This window comes from Mustela erminea, chromosome 11, assembly GCF_009829155.1.
Source record: "Mustela erminea isolate mMusErm1 chromosome 11, mMusErm1.Pri, whole genome shotgun sequence".
Lineage (NCBI taxonomy): Eukaryota > Metazoa > Chordata > Mammalia > Carnivora > Mustelidae > Mustela > Mustela erminea.
Window position 1 is genome coordinate 29,493,808 of NC_045624.1, and position 20,316 is coordinate 29,514,123.

General features: G+C 38.3%; 1 protein-coding gene across 1 annotated transcript in view; it reads right to left on the reverse strand.

Moving 5' to 3' along the window:
* Positions 1-467: 467 nt before the first annotated feature.
* KCND2 (potassium voltage-gated channel subfamily D member 2) overlaps positions 468-20,316 on the reverse strand; it is a 489,988-nt gene continuing 470,139 nt past the window's right edge. Inside the window, exons 2-6 of the mRNA XM_032305064.1 lie at positions 16,778-16,940; positions 7,252-7,347; positions 6,285-6,377; positions 3,180-3,427; positions 468-1,466 (exon numbers count right to left, since the gene is read on the reverse strand). Coding sequence (XP_032160955.1) covers positions 1,289-1,466; positions 3,180-3,427; positions 6,285-6,377; positions 7,252-7,347; positions 16,778-16,940 — 778 coding nt within the window. The 3' untranslated portion in view covers positions 468-1,288. The remainder of the gene's footprint in view (positions 1,467-3,179; positions 3,428-6,284; positions 6,378-7,251; positions 7,348-16,777; positions 16,941-20,316) is intronic.

A 20,316-nucleotide genomic window follows, 5' to 3' on the forward strand; every position in this document is an offset into this window, starting at 1 on the left:
TTCAAGATCTAAAGTAAAATAAATAATACATCAAGCAAGATTCTGGGATCACTGATTTTGTGATAATAATCCCAGCCTACTCTTTGCCTGAAACACATAGTGAAAAATCCAGTGTCTGGGCTTTTTTCCCTAACAGCAAAGAGGTTAGAGAGCAGTCATAGATGTCAACTCCTTTCTCCTATTTTTTGACAAGGGGATTGATGATAGTAATCTACTTACAAGATAATATGTCAGGGAATACAAAAGTAGGAAAGTCATTTGAACTACAAAACGTTAGTCCAGTCGATGACGACAAACCCAATAGAAAGGCGCTATAGAAGTCCAAGAACGGATAATGCACTGTCACGGGGACACAGTGGACCAAAGGTTATTACTGAAAAACATTTATGGCACAACAGTTTCGGATTAAAAAGTTATCTAAAACCTGGCCACACCGGAAGTGTTTCTATGAACGTGGCTCTTACCATTATCTATGAAGATCTGGAAAGTACGACAACAAAAAAAATCCTGATTCCTGATACAACAGGTGTACAATGAATTATTGCAGTTGTAACAGTATCTAGGTGCAAGGTAAAACAATAATTAATACTGAACTATCTGAACACTTTAGATTTACTAATGAGCATCCCCATGATAAATACCGCAGCTCTAAAAGGAGTGTATTGGCACAGCCCACCATGGAACATGAACAATCAGCTTGTTGTAAGTGCACAGAAATTCCCCTTTCTACAATTATAGTTTATCATGCCTATTCTGAAGACAACATAAGGACACTGAAATCACTGCTCCAAAGAATTCTAGCATGCATTATGATGGTTTCCTTCAGTCGATACAAATGTGTCATAGTTTTTTTTTTAATATGTAATAATCTTCATCATAGCCAATGTTCATGGTTTTAACAGGAAAAATTTTTATCAAAATGTTTTCCATATTTTTTTTTGTTTTGCATTCAACCGGAACATTATGTTCAAAGATTTGTTTTATTTATTTTATTAAAAAAAGAGTTCAGATCATAAGAAGCATCGATAGGCGGCATTTCATTGTGCTCATTCACAAAGTCAAAGGGTCACAGACTCTTCCTCTGTAGAACAGGTCAAACTGTGTCTAGAAATGCCATTTGGTGGTTTCATTTCCATCCTCAAGTTTGGAAGCTTTGCTTTTATTTCGCAGCCAACCTTCTTGCTTTGCTCTTTTCATCTGCAAAAGGTTTATTGTTTCTTCTTTCTTCCACATTGGAATTCTTTCCACAGCCGGAGCTCAAATTCTCTTAGACCTGGTTCCAATTGTCTTACAAAGCAGACACTCTGACAATATTGCCTCCTGAGTACTCCGGAGACTCTGGCCTGTCATCTCCTTCAGGGGTGGTCACTGGAGGTGTTGGGATGCTTATTATTGCTGTAGTCACATAAGGTTGTTCACAGTTTAGTTTAACACATTCTTCCATTTTGGCGTTTAGACTGGATCGGCTGATGAGGAAGAAATAGATTTTTAAAAAGTAAGCTGTTTACTTAAACAACGTTTTCCTACAATTGAGGGATGTGTTTTCATATTTATCAGTAACATGTTAAATATCCGAGACCAGTCACCACGATTTTTTGAAAACTAAGGACCAAACCTAATGTGTGTTGAGGTGAACATTAGCCAGGTTATTAACATTAACCGAGTCTCTAAAAGCCAGCTCAATTTGGTTCAGTTGGTGTTTCTCAAAGTGTTTTCTACAAAAATGCAAGGAAGAGAATCAGGTCAGTTTTGGAAAGCCTGAGTTGAGCAAAGTAAAATAGTTGTCTTTAAGACAGGACCTCTGGAAGGGATGTACCTCAATGACCTGTGAATATGTCTCAGTTCTTTTGACCACAGGGTCATTTTACTATCCTGCCTCTTGGGGAAAGAGGATGCCTTTAAAGCTCTCCAGTTAGTGAAAGCCAATTTTAAGAATCTCCAGAAAGTTAGCCATTACCAATAATTCAAGATTTTCCCAAGTGGTATTCTTGCATGAGTGTTACACTCCATGTGGATGAAGGGAGAAGGGGAGAGGAATAAGGAGGGTGCACACAGGGTGCTAATTACTCCACTCTAATTACCTTATTTTCATGGAAATCTTATTTAAGATGTTTATGTCCTAAAATTTTCTTTCTGAACATTTCTCTGCTTTCTACTTAATTTTGGAACAGATGTAGAACAATACAGAGGTAGAATATCTTAGAGACACAAATCTTTCATTGTTCCAAAATTTAATATTCTGGTCCCAGAGACATTTGATTTATGTAAATCAACACAGCCTGAATTCAGAATGTCATCCAGGTTTTTCACAAAGATTGTTGAGTGAGAACAAAGGAGCAGCACTGAATTAATGGATTGTTAATATAAAAACATATCTATTTAATTTGGGGAACAAAGCAAAATTACGTTGGCAGAAATTGATCGTTTTAATGAGTTGTATAGTTCAAATGGATTACTTTTTATTACATGTACTTGTTTGTGGTAAAAACAAATAGCAAAGAATGAGAAGCGAAGGAAAATGCCAATAGAAAAATTTCACTTCAATTATCCACGAATGAACCAGAGGTGAACGAGTTTAGCTTTTTACTTATCTTTTCTTGTATTGGATTGATTTTTTTGTGTTTGCCGTGGCCCCAAAAATCCTTATGATCAAAATTGTATATTGATTCAAGAGATTTGTGTAGGTATGGTTTTATTTTTCACTCTTAGGTTGAAGGTGTTGATGTATTTTTAGGTGCTGCTGAGTACTTTTCAATGATATCAGTGTCAATTTAATTTGTCTCCGTAGTAGTGCTGCCTATCTACCTTTCCGGGTCCTTGCATTTACGTAGGGGGCTCCTGGGTATAAAGCCGTGTGCTCAAATAGGAAAAAAAAGTTGTAGAGTGAATGAGGCAGATGTACAGATGTGCATGCCTGACCATCTCAGCTTCTTTCTACCCCGCAAACTTACTCCTGACTCATTCTAAACCCTAGGAACTAGGATTTGGATGCTAGGATGCTTCTAAGGTGTATTTGTTCAAAATAAATACAAAGTATTTCCCCCTCCTCCTCCCCCGCCTGCCCCAGCTCCTCGCCCCATACCCCAAATTGCCAAATACACCGAGGCAGCAGCATGCCTGCAGGTGGAGAAACGCTCTGGGAGGGGCACAGGTGTGTGTACACAGATCACCTCGGGTACCTGTTAGAGAGCGGGGTTCTCTCCACACATCTGATCTGGATGGTACTGAGTTCTTGCACACTGCCCCGGTGGCTGCCGGACACGTTGGCGTTCGGGATGCGGAAGGTTTTTTTGTGTCGTCGTGAGCAGCAGGTGCTGGTGACCCCTTGTTGTGAAGAGAGAGAGGGGCTGTGGCTCGAAGGCCGGTTTCCCGTGGCAACTTCCATGCAGCTTTCCTCAAAGACTTGCTCATCCACGAACTCGTGATTCTGGGCCGGAGCGGGGAGGACACGAGAAGGAGGCACAGAAACGCATTTCAACGTTAAGGAAGGCAACGGACGGCTTTATTTTTTAAAACCAACATGCCAGTGCCCTGAGACGATCCCACGGGCAACTGAGACCGTTTTCATAAAGTCCGGAATATCGAAGCCACCTCATGCTGGCTTTTGCGAGAAAATAAAATCTCCCTAGTTAGCCCTTGAGATGGACATTGACGGGCTGACTTAGGATCTCTTTATGGACTAACTTCATGTTGAAATACCACCTGTGAATTGAAACATCATTTCTGGAAGTGAAGAAGCAAAGCGGGAGAAAAAATTAAAAAAACAAAAACAAAACAAAAAAACTCTTGAAAATGCACGTAAGACGGTGCTCATAGTGAATGTGTTAATTCACATGGACTTTTCCTTTTTAAACAGATTGGAATCATAGATAAGACACTATTTTAATAGAATGCCCAGAATTAGACTGTTATATATTAGCAAATATTTTCGCCTGGGATTGAAAACATTTTTTAATTAGAAAATGAGATCCTGAAGATACTTTGTATTTCTTTAGAGACTCCTCTAAAGTTCCCAGCATACAGACAAGTGATTTATTAGTTAAACAGACAAAATACTGCAAAATGGCCCACTTTGTGTTTAATCCAGAAGGGGTTAGCCCTGAACTCGGAGATCTCCCTTCTTATCTTCATGATATATCACCACCTCTGCCTCTATTCGGAGTTCTTCTAGCCAAGAGGAACACAGTGTTGGGCATCATTTGATATGCCACATTTTAGAAAAACCACACTGCAAATTTTGCTTTTAGAATATTTAATAAAGACTCACTTCCTAAAGTGCCTGTGTAAGAATTTCGCCTCATAAATAAAAGGGAAAACATTTGGGTCTGAACTTCAGGAGAGTGACTTCAATTACTATTTTTTTTTTTCTTTGTGTAGGTGGGAATAATCTCGTAATGGAAGGCTTTGCACATGCCAAGTTCCACGAAACCATCTCTCATCCTGAAATATTAGCAAAACAATTGAAGCAATTCACTGGCCAAGAGCAAAAAGAGACTGTTTTCGTTACTCATTCTGTTATTTCTTTGCTGAGATGAGCATTTTGAAATAAACAAAATTTATACACTGTTTAAAGTCAAGAGAATCATATGACCAGACAAGACAGTTTCATTAAAAAATGAATTTCAATATCCAATTTTATGAAAAAATATAGCTCACAAAGGATTCACATGGTGTTTTCTTCTTTTACAATGCACATCGCACACACATAATACAAGTATATAATGCATGAGATTCTAATTTATCACATCAGTGACTGTAAGTGAGAAAAGTCTTTCCGCTGCTAGTTATTTCTGTAGGTAGATTAATTTAAATGATAGTAATTGGTGTCAAATAATTTTTTATTTAAAAGGTATAATAGTAAAAAATGAAAATAAAAAAGCATGGAGATAAATACATTTGACTATTAATGTTACCGTTTACCTTTCAAAGAGTTATCCTAAGCTACAGACCTTACCCTGTAAGTGATGGATCATTAGTTACAAAGGCAAATATAATCATGTAACTACCTTGTTTAAAGCCCTCAAATAATTTTCCATTTATTATGAGATAAAGATCAAAATTCTTCACATGCCTCCAAAGCCTAGCCATTATCTAGACTTCCACCGTCTCTTCTTGGGTCACTCTACTCCTTGTCTTCTGATCACCCTCAAGTTCTTTAGCTCCTCTAAGGCCAAGTTCCAGCCTGCCCCCCCCATCATCTTTTAGCCCCTTCCTTTCTTTGCCAAACTAGTTCTTAGTCTTCCTGTGGTTCTCCACGCAAGTTCCTCCAGGAAGCCTTATCTGATGCTGTCCTCTCATGGCTCTGCCTTCTTTGTGTAATTGCACTGTGGCCCCATTTTTCCTTCTGCGCTCATGACCCTTCTCCAGGAATATCGGTGTTTTGTCCCATCCGTGGAGCCTTGATGAGGGCAAAGGCCACACCTGACTTCGTGGCGCATCTAGGGTCTGGCTCACTGTCTAACATGTAGTAGGTAAGCAATACAAATCTGTTGAATGACTATATAGGTAAATGAAAAAAAAATGCATGGGCGATTTGTTGGAATTGGGAATATAAGGATATACCTCTGGGGAGTGAGTGAGCAGACCTGATTCAAATATGCTGAAAGTTTGAAAGTTTTGTTCTGCTTTGTGGTCAAAGACTGTGATCCTTTTGGACAAGCCAGCCAAGGAATGGGTACCTCTGCTAATGTGGAGATCTGATTGAGAGCTTGTAAGCGGAGAAATGCAGACTCAAGCCTCAGCTCCAAGGGGCTTGCCAGTGAAGAACTGTGTCATTTTTCTTATGGGAGCATATAGTTTTTAATTACCTGTCTTGTTCATTACAACCTGTTAGGGAAAGAAATGCTTATATTCGGTTAGTCTCTATTTTTTTGTTACTGCTATTGGTATTCCTTTTATCTAAATGTCAGCAACGCTTGAACTACATTGGTTTTTGTTTAATCAGCATTTCATCATCAGGGGAAAAATGATATATTCTAGGACCTGCAGTCAGCTCTTGGGAAACAACTTTCCATCTGCATTAAACTGATATTTCACACTAAAGTTAGGATAACCACTGAAGATAAAACTATTTCAAATAATTCTTTAAAATACTTTCCAAGTTAAAATGTCACTCTAGTCTTTCAAAGCAATTTCAAATATCCGTGGTTTTTTTTTTTTTTCATTTTTAGTATATTTTCCAGTAATGTAGACAGTGAAATCATACTTGGAAGCACTAAGTATTCACAAAAGCAAATGGGATTCCTGTCTCAGTAGAGGGGCGGATAGTCATGCCTTTTCCTTACCGTGGTTTTTTCCAGGCAGTGAAGCAGGTGGTGGTGCTGGGTTTCAAAGCTGGAGCCGGATTTGCTAACAAAGGCTTGTTCATCCTCTGAGGACTGTTAACACACAGAAGAGAGAAGTGCTTTCTATTTTATTTGCAAACAATGGGAACCTCAGCTACCCATTTCCACAGAGAGATCTAGCCTATTTCCTGAGATTAAATGGCAGCATTTTCTTTTTTTTTTTTTTTTTTTTTAACTAAAAAGGAACCCATGTGCGGTTGCTTTTAATTTTGGCAATCAGCCTTTATGTTCCTGTCACATTAGCGGTCTGGTCTTTCAGGCTTGCCTCTCTGAATTGAAAACTTAAATAGTTTTTACTCATTCATCTACCAACTACCTTTGAAAGTCTGGAAGCTATTCTTTTTGGATAATAAAATTTAATCTAGTATTTAGATAATCCTGAAACCATGATCATGCTCACCTACATAAAAGATATTTTGATGGCACGATGACTGGAATCCTAAATATTAAAGGACAGTTTTGAGGTAAAAGTTACTGTTTCCCTTGGATTTCATACCGTGTGAGCTTTACAACACTGAAGGGGAGGGTTCCCTCTCCATTAAGAAATAAAACAAGGCATCTTAACCCCACTCAAATGAATTTTAAGGAACATAAATAATTTTGAAAGAAAAATAGGTATTTGAGTTGAGAATTCTAAGCTTTCTCTTGTTTACATAAGGCAGTACAGAAATACTGCCCAGTCACGAATGGGAGTCACGATTCACCGGCAATATTTCATAGCCTGGGCCCTAACCTGCCACAGCCAGTAAGACCGTACAGCACCAGGTTATTTAAAAATGACAATTTTGTTGTTTGAGTAGCCATTTTCCTAATTACCCACAATAAAATTATATGGTTAAGTAGAAGTAAATCAATATGACACTAATAAATCGAACAGTTAAAAAAAAAGTGAAATGCTTGACGGTACCTGCAGTTGGTTACTGAGTAAGCCATTCCGTTTGCTCTGCATGTAAGCATTGGCGCTTCCGGTTTTGGCTGCCCGGATCCTGGCGAGTCTGGCTTTCTAGAAGCCAGAAAAAAAGAAATGTTGTGTTAATACTTATGGATTATTTTCTTCAGTGAATGCACTCCTCTCTCCTGCTAATGTTAGCATACACAGTTTTTAAAGTAGGCTAGCTTTTCACATGTAATTATTGAAAATTAAATTTTCACCATTGGAGTACTGTCCTTTCCTTAACTTCTTCAGTAAGATCAATTAACTACTTTGGAGTTGGGTTATGCATTTAAGACTTGTAATTAAGTCGTTAGAGTAAGATCAAGTTTATTTCATTATTGTTTCTGTCAATTGTGTTAAGAGAAAAACGGCAGTATTACTTTATTTATATTTTCACTTATCCTAATCTCAGTAACTTAATGAAATGAAGACTTAGCAAACCAGCTTCCAGATCATTTTCATTTAAATTAATGTCCTTTTAAAAACAGCAAATACATTCCAAGGACCAATGGCCTGCTTGCCGCCTTCTTTCTTCTTTCCATTCTGCCTTTTGAAAGATTAAAACAAACAAACAAACACACAAACAATCAAAAAAACTGCACTCCCAAATATCAATTTTTTGCAATTATTTTGTTAAATTGGGCAAACTGACTCCATGCTGAATAACATGGAGTCTCAAAAAAACCAAAAAAACAAAAAACCAAAAAAAACTAAAAAAACCCCTGCCATAATTTATCCACTTTTTCTACTGACACTGGTCCATGCTAGAACATGCTTATCTGATTTCTATTTCTTGAATTTGTTGAAATGAGAGCATAGTGAGCCAGTCCAAGGAGATTGATAACATTATTTTTAAAATTTTAAAACATTTCTGCAGTAGATAATGTTCTTCAATTTAGAGGGCTTATAGGGTGGTTACTTCAATTGTTCACAGTTCCAGAAAGATCACCAACGTGATAGTACTGAGCAAACCGACTGTTGAGCCAGATTTCTGGTATTTCATTCTCCTTCGGAACTCCTGTTGTTTCTGGAGTGAGTCACGGAACGAGTCTGGCTTTCACATCCTGGAGGGCGCTATTTTGGTTGAACATTCGGTTTGTAGGATTGTATATCTTGCAAATGTACATAAGAAAGCAACTGGAATAGTTTGGTAAGTTCTTACAGACTTACCCCATAAAGACTCCTCCTTTTCCCTGTCTAAACCATCCAGATAAATATTATCTGTAATTTCAAGCCCTGAGATGTTCTTTCTAATAAAAATGTAAACATTAACTAGATTTTTTTAATGGAAAATGAATATATACATATGACAACAATTTTATTAATACAAAGTGCATCAAAAATAAGTAAGTTTCTGGACCCTGGAGCTGCCCTAATTCTGTGCTTCAGAGGAACCACTGGTAGTATTTCTAGAGAATCTTGCCAGAAATTTTCTAGGCATACAAAAGTGTATGTGTGTGTGTGTGTGTGTGTGTGTGTGTGTAGTCATATATGTATACACACATGTTTTTACAGTTGGGACAATATGCATCACACTCCTTTGCACTCAGCTGTTTTCATTTAATCCAGTTTGGAACTCCTTCCATATCTACACATATAGACCCACATCATTCATTACAAATATATAATAGACTCTTGAATAAAGCATCCTTTATTTAGCCAGTCAACCACCATGAAATCTTGAAAGCTTCTTTTGCTTATACTGCCTGCCTTGAACATCGTGATGAATTTATCTGTAAGACAAATATCCAGAAGCAGAACTATTCCTAGATCAAAGGCTGTGCGTGTATGTTTTGTTTGATAGGTTTCACCAAACTTCCCTCCAAAGTTGTACCAAGATGGCCTTCCACTGACAGGGTTTGAGAATAGCACTGAGACGTCTGAAGCTCTCAAAATAGCATTAGGAGATCATCCGGGCTTCAACACCACCCCTTCTCTCTTCCTCTGTGAATTTATTCTTCCTGTTTGCTGATTCCAGGTTAAAATAACAACTTTATTCAAAGATCATATTTATAAATGATACGAAAAATAGACCAATTTCACTCTTTGCTGCCAGTATACTGTTTAGATCCCTCCAAGTACCGAGACAACACAAGAGAATGAAGTTGGAAGGTAGGAAATTCTTAACTTCAAAAGCTGAGTTGCACAGCCAGGATTTCAGGCCAGTCTTGATAAAACAATGGGAAATGACAAGCACATTTTGAAAATGACTTTGGATTGATGTAATAATTCAGAAGTAAGTAACTTAAATATACATTTGGTTTCCAGAAAAGGATTATTGCTGAAATTTGAATCCTAAAGTCTCACTGGTCTTCTGAAACATTTAGTGTCTTTCCTGGTCTCATTCTTCCCCACTCTCCTCCCCACTCCCTACCTGCCTCCTTCCCCCCCCCCCCTCCTTTATCCCTTTCTTCGGCAACTACTGAATGTAATTATATTGCCTATATCATAGTTATTAGTCTCATCTATGTCATTCTCCAAGCATTTGGCAGCTGTATTAGAAAACATTTTTGGGGGGAGCACCTGGGTGGCTCAGTGGGTTAAGCCTCTGCCCTGGCTCAGGTCATGATCTCAGGGTCCTGGGATCGAGTCCCGCATCGGGTTCTCTGCTCAGCAGGGAGCCTGCTTCCCCCCCTCTCTCTGCCTGCCTCTCTGCCTACTTGTGATCTCTGTCTGTCAAATAAATAAATAAAATCCTTAGAAAAAAACACTTTTTTTCATAAATGAGACATTTATTTACATTAACCAAAAATTCTGTCCAGCAAAGGAAAATGACATGGATTTCCTGCACTGGAAAGCCTATACATATGGTGGTAACCGCTGCAACAGAAGGAGTTCTAAGCTTAGGGAAAAAGAAGCAGTTGTCTTAGAGACAGAATAGCCATTTTGCTAAGCCATGTACGACGATAGAAAAAACCTCCCATCTCAATTTCAATCACGACTTTTCTTTCATTTTACAACAATACTGTATGAGTTAATTGGTTTAATTGGTCTTGTGGTACACCACACCAAATGTCTGTTGAATAATGCTAGCTTTTATGACCTGTGATTACATCTTTGCTTTCGGTAGGTAATTGAGGAAATTTCTTTTACAAAGATATTTTAGAAAATCACTTTACTTCTGATCCACTCAGTATGACGATCTTGGCAATGGCGGCTATGTGAATGGGAGGTTAAAAGAAAACTATCCATTGGTAAGAGGAAATGTATTCTTTGCAGCCCTCCCCCCTCCCCCCTCCCCCCCCCCACCAGTTTTGTAGGAAATACAACTTCTTGACCATGCCAAGTACCAGCAAATGTTATGGACTGAAAGGAAGGTTTCAGTAAATACTTTAGCTTATTTGGGAAGTAGGAGGCTTCCAAATTTTTAATTAAACATAAAGGCTTATATTGTCTGGGTTTAAAAAAAAAAATAGCTTTGAAGTTATTTTCTGAATCCTTTATCTGCCTTGAGAAACACCGATGGTGTTGGGAAAAATAAATTGTCTAAGCACATTTCCATGTCCCCATGCGTCTCAATTCTTCATAAATTCAGTTTTCTTCTTAATTCTCTAAACTCAGAAGGATTTCTCAAGGTTGGGTTTCAAGGGTTATGGGTAAAATCCAAACCAGCCAAATGAAACAAACAACTGGTTCTGTGGTCACAAAAAGTTTGGGACATGCTGAGAGGTTAACCAGGTTTCTCTGCTATTGGATTCCTTACAACATACATTGTGGATGTTCACTGTGAAGACAAAAGTGGGGGGTGTTGTATATAATTTTTCTCAAACTAATTTGACACAGAACCCTTTTATTGTGGAGTATTCAGTAGCTTTCAGCAAGTAGATTGTTTTTTAATTGTACCAAATGACATTACATAAACTTTACAATGTAGTCTCTGGACCGGAGGCAGGGGACCCAGTCAGAGAAATATGTAGAGTATAAGCCAAAAACGCTTGAGATAGCAATGTTCTTCAATGCAATCTATCTTCTAAATGAGGTACGAGATAGACTGTGAAAAGCTATTGGACCATGTTGCTGCCAGATCACAAACTGCTTTCAATACTTCTGAAAAATAAAGGTATCCTAGGTAGCTTTCAAAGTGAGGTTGCGAAAGCTTTTCTCTTTTATAATGTGAGGCAATTCCTCACTCCTCAAACACCAGCCCACATACTGCTTGTACCATCTATTCTGGAAATTCTACTTGGACTTGTTTCTTTCATTTAAGGTTTAGTAAAATGCCTTATGTGGAGGTATCATATTTAGCTTTATCAGCTTTTACAAATTTAAGGCATTTATTGGAATCTTTCCATTTGTTAAGGTAAATAGCTCCTCTAGAAATGAGACAGGGGCACCTGGGTGGCTCAGTGGATTGAAGCCTCTGCATTCGGCTCAGGTCATGATCTTGGGGTCCTGGGATCGAGCCCCTCATCGGGCTCTCTGCTCAGCAGGGAGCCTGCTTCCTCCCCACCCCCGCCACGACCACTGCCTCTCTGCCTACATGTGATCTCTGTCTGTCAAATAAATAAATAAACAAATAAATAAAATCTTATCAAAAAGAAATGAGACAATTTAGTGCCAAATACTAATAAAAAGAGACAGAGGGAGGAAATCAGAAGAAGATAGTACAAGATCCCCACCCAGCTCTGGAGCTCTGTGAATCCTGGTGAAGTCAGGGCTGGGTAGAAACAGTGCTGGTATTTGGGTCAGTGGAAGGGACACTGGATGGGTCAGTGGAAGAGAGGGCAACGAGAGTTAGCTCTAAGTGGGAAGAGGTAAGAACTGAAAGAAGGTGGAAGAAGGCACCAGAGATAGAAATCATACTTCCCAATATTGCTTTCAACTGGTCCTCAGAATGTCCACCCTACGCTAGGAATGGAGGACACTGTCAAGGTGAACAAGACCTTGTTGTTCATTCTTTCTTTATTACACAAACATTAAATGCTATTTATGCCTGGCACTGCACTCAGAACAATGGAGAGGGAGAATAGAGTGTAAAACATGATAATAGGATGAGCATAAAACTGCGGAAATAGAAGGGAAAATAGAGCAATTAATGGTAATGGGACATTTTTTGTCATGTGGGCTGAGTGTTGCACCCTGAGTAGGAGTTTGCCTGGTGGCTCCATTAGGTGGTGTGGGGATGGAATGGAGACTTGAGGGTGGAAGTAGGTAACTCAGTAAGGCTGAAACACGGAGTGGATATCAAGAAGTATGTAACCTCCAGATTCTTACAAGTGTTGATAATGGGGGTTCTTAAACCACAGATAAAAAATCTAGTTATCCACAGAGATATGGCAAAGGAACTGAGTGATACTTTTTACTATTGTATCATCTAAGAGAGATCACACTCAGACTATAGCAGAGTACTGTTTGTTTTAATTATTCTAGACTGCTATAAAATTATTTGATTTGGACATTAAAGAATGTCCTAGACAGATGTTTCTCAAAGTATGGTTCCCAGGCCAACAGTATCACTATCACTTGGGAACTTGTTAGAAATGCAAATTTTCAAACTGTAATCCCACACTGCTGAATCAAATGCTTTGGGGGTGGGTGTAACAATCTGTATTTTAACAAGCTCTTCAGATGATTCCAATGAATCTAAAGCTTGAGAACCACCAGAGTAAAGTGTGATAAATGAGTCTTGGTAACTACTTTCTGTATCAATGTCAACATCTTTATGTGACAAGTAAAAAAATTCACTTACATTGTACCTTGGCTGCACATTGGCTCATTGGCTCACTGTATTTAGAATTATCTATAAGAAAAATCCCTAAAGAGACATAGCTCTAATGATGCCAGAATTTCCTTGTCTTAGACTTTAATCAATAGGCATGTAAGCATAAGTATGTCATCTGTGAAACGGAAATAATACACTTCTTTAGTGAGTTGATTGTGAAAATATAAATGACATATATAAGGCACCTGGGATATACTAGAAAATCTAGAGAGTATTGTTGTTTTTGCTATTAGCACTATCAAAAATTATAATTATAATTACTATTACTATTATACTTAACTACTTACAAGCTAGCCTTGTAAATATGCAGATGATAGACTGGTGTGATTTGTATCTTCAAGCAGGGTAGTTCCCTGCCTTAAAATATCAACCATACCAAATGTCATTGCATCAACTCAGCTTTATTTTGGCAAACACTTTCTACTCAATAAATACTTTTTGAATAACTGAGTGGATAAATAAATCTATTCAAACACAATTACCAGTGGTGGGGGTGAAGGAGATATGTCACAGTTCTATATTCACCCACAGGTCAGTGTTTAGTTAAGATGTGATCAAAGATGGCTAGAAATGGGTAAATGATGCACTCTTTTCAAGAGTGGGGCCAGGTAGTGAAAGCAGGAATACTTACGGGGGGAAGAGCCTAGAAGAAGGACAATGTCCCTAAATGCTCAGGGGAATGTTGTCAAATGCATATTGTACATATTTCATGCTTTCACTTGAGCTTGAAGTTGAAAATGGGATGAAACACCAAAAAATATGGTCTAAAAAACATTTTGCAATATTTCTTTTTTTAAAAAAGATTTTATTTATTTATTTGACAGAGAGATTAGGAGTAGGCAGAGAGAGAGAGGAGGAAGCAGGCTCTCTGCTGAGCAAAGAGCCCAACGCGGGGCTTGATCTCAGGACCCTGAGATCATGACTTGAGCTGTAGGCAGAGGCTTTAACCCACTGAGCTACCCAGGCACCCCTGTAATATTTCTTATTATTTGGTCTGACTGATATTTTTACTGAATGGACTATTTGCTTGATTGAATAAGCTGGCTATCGTTTCATAAATATGATATTTGTCAAATCACCAATTCCAGATACACCTAAATTCTCTTAACTAAACTCTTTTATTGAATATTTATTCCGTTTCTTTGCTTTTTTAATTTCTGGGAAGGAAAATAGGAAATATTCTTTGATAACTTAGTCCCATACGCATTGTTCTTTCATGGTAGCTCTGGTCAGTTTACTGATCACAGACTATTTGCTGCACATAACACATTAGGTTATTACATTTAGTTTTATTAATTTCTCTAGTAGTTATGGTATATAAATAACATGGTTTTTAAATACCTTATTCAATATTTTAAAAATCTTATTTATTTATTTTATGCAAAAGGTTTTCTGAATTATTCTAAATTTTTTTTTTTTTTTTTTACTGATTTGTCTGTTGCAGATGACAAAGTTTGAATGCAGATATGCAGATATTTTGGCATTCATTTTATTTGAAAATCTGATTTGTACTTCCTACAGTTTCAACATAGAAGCTTTTTTTTTTTTTTTTTACATTGAGGAAATGAATTCTTTTATCAGAGAAGAGGTTTCTAGAATGGAGATAGATGGGTCTTGGCAAACCAAGATTTTTGTAGGATATTTGTTATTTTAAACAATGTACACATGTGCCCGGGAGAAAGAGTGTCATGTGTGGGCAGAGCCCCAGTTGTGTGCATGAAAGTCTCTGGTGGAGGGATCAACTGTGGCTAAAATTTCCCCATTTCTGCTTGCCAGAGGTGTTCCCTACATGAGACTCCAACTGCTCAGAGGGTGCCTTTTGCTAACCTCTGTTTGTTGAGTTATCAGTTCCATATATTCATATTAACTGGACTGTTCTATGCTCTACGATAATCAGTTACATGTTGGCACCTTTCCAAACATGGGGGATTCTGAGAAGCAAGAAAGGCCAAGGCTGAACATGTGATTCTTCACACATGGACGAGGATCTGCAGTGACGGACATGAACATGTTCTCTCACAACACGCTCGGTGATGCTAAGAGTTACTTTATGAGATTTTACACTCTACTAAAAGACTAACATTGTTCAAAAAGCATACTTCAAATCCTGTTCTGGAATTATGTACAAAGCCCATTATGAACTGCACCCAAATCTCTCATAATATTTTATAGTTACACTACATTACCAGGATTTTGCATCCACAGTCATGGTTAGGGATAGTTTTTGGGAAAAAAAAAAAAAAAAAAACTATCCATAAAGGACAATGATACAGTATTCATGAAGAATACTGGAAATCTAGTACCACTATGCTGAGGAAACTATAAAAGAGATTCCCAGAATTATTTCTAGGCAGCTAAGGCCCTGACTCTAAAGGTGACTATTTTGACAAAAATCAGGGAAGGGAAGGGTTCTAACATGTACTTAGTTCTTCTGAGAACAGTCTCCCTGGGTGGTTAAGTGTGTGAATCTGGGAGCCTGGTGGGCTTGGACTGAGTGATGGTTCATAATTTACTGGGTCTTTGCCCTCAGAATTTCTCAACTTCTGGATACCTTAGGATCTTCTTCTAAAAAATGGGGAAAATAATGACAACTCACTCTTAGACTCATGAAGACAATATGAATTATTTTTTAAAAACATCAAACCAGTAGCTGGCACACAGTAACCTAGCAATAAATGTTAGATATTGCTAGTATTATGATATGCTTACATAGATTTACATATCTTTGCGTATGTTCTTCATCTTTCTGTGAGGTAGGTATGTTTTTCCCCTTTCACAGTTGCGTACGCATCCTGCTTACTTGTAGAGGGATGAGTAGCTGGCATGAAGTTCAGAGAAACTGTAAACTGCTGGGCCAGGAATAAAACTCAGCTACTAATGATCAGATTTCTCCTACTTCCTGGGTCAACTATTTAAAATATCTGAGACATATCTTAGTTCCTTTTAATAGTCCTGGTCTACTGGAACCAGCTTGACCCCTGGTGGATAGAGACTAAATGAATCAGATCTAGAAATCTGATTCTGATAAAATTTGCCAAGACTCTTATCTTTGGGGGCGCCTGGGTGGCTCAGTGGGTTAAGCCGCTGCCTTCGGCTCAGGTCATGATCTCAGGGTCCTGGGATCGAGCCCCGCATCGGGCTCTCTGCTCAGCAGGGAGCCTGCTTCCTCCTCTCTCTCTGCCTGCCTCTCTGCCTACTTGTGATCTCTCTCTGTCAAATAAATAAATAAAATTAAAAAAAAAAAAAAAAAAAAGACTCTTATCTTTGATTTTGCTACTATCATTAGTGCTGTTTACTACCTAATTCTTCCTCTCTGCTTCTGATTGCATAGTAGGATTCTATTTCCCTGCCCACTTTGAAGCTACACATGGCCACGTGACTTACTTTGGCTCATGCAGTAGGAATGGAAGTGAGCTGGCCCACTTCCAGGAGGAGGTTTTAGGAGTATTGTGATTCATCATGCCCCGTTACCCCTGCTTGAATGATTGCAGAAGTACCTTGGCAAGATGGGAGTTTCTATCGCTGGACCAGTAATGGACCTGCAGCATGACTGAGAAATAGTCCTTGTTGTTTTAGGTCACTGAGATAGTAAGGTGGTTTTTTTTTTTTTTTGGGTGTTTTTTTTTTTTTTTTTTAAACTGTGATATAGCCTAGCTTGTGCTGACTGATGCAGCTATCATCAGAATCTAGAACACTGAATAGCCAGTTAGGGATTTTAAAGCTCACTATAAAAAGTGGGAGATGCTAAATTATGGCTGCCTAGGGCTGAATACACACCTTCTGTGCTCTCCGTTTGTCTGCTCGTTGATTTTGGTGGTAGATCCGACTGAAGTTAGAGACGATCACTGGAACAGGTAGAGCAATGACCAAGACCCCACTCAGCGAACAGATGGAACCAAAAATCTTCCCTGCTATGGTTTTTGGTACCATGTCACCATACCTGGGTTAGAGAAAACAAAAAACAAAAAACATATGGTTTTTAGTCACAGAAAGCTATTTCTGCCTGCTACAAATAGCTTTTTACCTTAAATTATTTTTTTTGGGCCAATCTATTTCTACTTCAGGATGACTGTATACATGAGTTAAGGCTTTAATACACCAGAAATTATGAATATTTGAATGTAAAAAAATTACCTTTCAATCTTGGAGGAATTGATTCTAACATTTAGATATCATTTTGATTGGAAAATATTTTAAGCCAGATGGTGTAATGATAGCTCTTCAACGTGTCCTTTATATAATATGGCAAATTTCTTTATATTTATTTATGGTCATTAATTCCATGCTGAATTTTATAATCTAGATAACCCACTTTTCCACTTAATTTTTCCTGCGTTAGATTGGTTACAAAATTTAAGTAGAAAAAGTGGTATAGCACATTCCTTTGGTCAGATATAATCACTTAAAAAACAAGCTTTCCAGGGTCTTATTAACTTTCACTTGTTAAATTCAATGGCCATTTCTCCATGATGATCTTATTCATTCTCTCAGTTGTATTTAATTAGTTTTCTCTCTCCTTGGAACACTCTCTGTTCTGTTCCAGTATTGGAAAATTCCCTTTGTGGTCCTCCTACCTCATGGCTGCTTCTCCATCTTCTTTTCCGGCCTTTGCTTCCCTTATCTGATTTCTAAATCATGCAGTAATTTAGGTCTCAGACTCGTACTATCTCCATATAAACCCCTTCCTATGTGATTTCATCCAATCCCATAGCTGGCAGTTACCTATATGCTGCTGGTATCCTACTTTATATTGACATCCCTGACTCCTATTCTGAAAATCAGACTCATATCTTCAGTGGTCTGGTCTGCTTTTTCCTATCCCGGGATCTTTTAAGAACCTATTAAGAGCCAATTAAGACAAATGAGCCAAAAAAAAGAACTCTTATTTCTGCCACCCTCAAATCTGTTCCTCCCACAGTCTATCGCCTCCGATTACATGGAACTGCAAACTGTCCAGTTGCTCACACCAAAACTGAAAGAGTCGCCCCAATCTTCACTCCCTGCATCTCATTTCCAAGCTAGTCTTGTTATCATTGACCCAACGGAATTAGATCCCATTCAGGTCTCTTTCCTTAACCTCCATTTTATCACAACAATCCAAGTTATCTCTGTCCTTTGCCAGAGCCATGGGTAGATATAGCTTCTTACCTGAACTCTGTCTTCCATATTTATCACTTTACAATTCATGCCAACATAGCAGCCAGACTTATGGTTGTAGAATGGAGATTGGACTGTTGCTACTTTGCTTGAACCTTCTAATAGACTTGGAACTAAAATACATCCAAACTCCTCATGTTCATCTCTGAGGACCCATACTGTTGAATTACTGCCTATATTTCCAACCAAGTCCACTAGCACCTGGCTTTCTGTCCACATGCATGGACCCCAGATCATCATTATTCAGGTTGAGACTTACATGTGTCTGTTCCATAAGTTATTTTCTGGCTATCTTATCCAGATAGGGGTCTGGCTATCTTATCCAGACAGGAGTCTTATTCTCTCCTCTTGTCATTCTCAATAACATTTCCCCATTGACTACCCTTCACAGTACTGTTAACACAGGATATTTTATAATTTATGAACGTATTTATTTTTTGATTACCCACCCACCCTGCTGACTTTAGAATATAACATCAGCAAAGCAGGATCTGCTCTACTGAGTGTCTCACCAAAACAAAGCAGGGTTTTAGTAAATATTAGTTGAAGAATCCATTTTTCCCTACCTTACTGATATAGACTTCTAAGGATTTATCCCTAGGGAAAGGGAAAGAAGATCTTTTGATCATAAGACTAGAAATTACCCAACTCTGCCTATAGATCCCCAACTAGTCCATGTTCACTTTGAGGCTCTGGGGAGCTCAGCACTCTGAGAAGAGCTCGGGTATTGGAATCCAGACCCAAGGAGGTTTAGAAGGACTTGGGATTGCATTTTATTCCAAAGGGTAGCCTAGGAAATGATCACTCTAATTCACATCGTTTTGTGGGAAAACATTTGTGTGTCAATATGGAAAGGAAAGTTGCAGAGGGACTGGCCCAGGGAAAGCTGGTGAGAGTGACAGCAGGCTCTACCGACTAGAACATTTGGTGACCCCAGTCCAGGCTGTGGTCCTTGTTTTGAAGGCTCAGTTACTCACTCTTGTCAGTGTTTGCGGGTGATCAGCAGTTGAGCTAATTCCCTGTAACTAAAATTCCCACAAGGTTTTGGCATCAGAATGACAATATCAATTTATAGTACAACAAACAAACACAAAAAATAAAAAGAAAGAATGAACAAACCCAGGAATTGGAATGTTGTGTCCATATGAAACAGGATCTCTTTCTTTTTCTTTTTTTAGGTTTTATTTGTTTATTTGAAAGAGCACATGAGAGCACATGAGCAGAGGAAGGGGCAGAAGGAGAAGCAGGCAATGTGGGCTCAATCCCAGGAATCGGGGATCACGACCCAAGCCCAGGACTCGGAGATTACGACTGGAGCTGAAGGCAGCCCCCTTAACCAACTGAGCCACTCAGGTGCCCCAACAGGGTCTCTTTCTGTAGTCCATCAGGGAAGGTAAATCATAATCTGAGGTTTATGTTAGTAAGGAAACAGTCACACATAAAAGAATTCATAAGGTGAGCAAAAAAGTCTTGAGGACTTTCTTACTATAGGGACCTAGCAATGGAATTGGAAGATCAACTTTTTATACAATGCTGTGTGCGTGCGAACCAACTTCTGTTTGCCACAGTTCCCATTAAGTGCCCAGTCATAGTTTATTGACTTCTTTTTTTTTCTCTTTGCACTGATTATACAGTAGGTCCTGGAAAAGTCTAACACACACACACACATACACACATACAATCTGTTTTTCAAAAAAGGGATTTGATTTTAAGGTCTACCAATCAGGATCTAGAAAGTGTTTCTCAAAAGAAAAATAAATAAAACTCAACTATATTTGTTGTGGGCAGAATAGATAAGCATTGAGTCCATGCAATTCAAATAAACTTTGTAGGATATAAATACATTAAATACAATAAATAAGATAGAGCAATGAATCCAAAGTAAAGTTTGTCCTGTGTCTCTCCAAGAGATTTTTAAAAAATTAGTATTTATTAGCTACTTTGTGTATTCTAGGCTCAACTGTATCATAGAGTAGGCAAGGCCAGCACTCTTGAAATTATTGGAGAAAATTAATGGCTAGACTGTGTTGAATAGACCCAAAGTTCAGTAAGACTTTAGGAAGACAGAGGCTGGTAAGTTCGGGGGTGGGGGGTGGTGTGCAGGGATGGAAGACAGTCATACATCCAGAAAGTCCTCACCAAAAAGAAGAAGGGAAAAA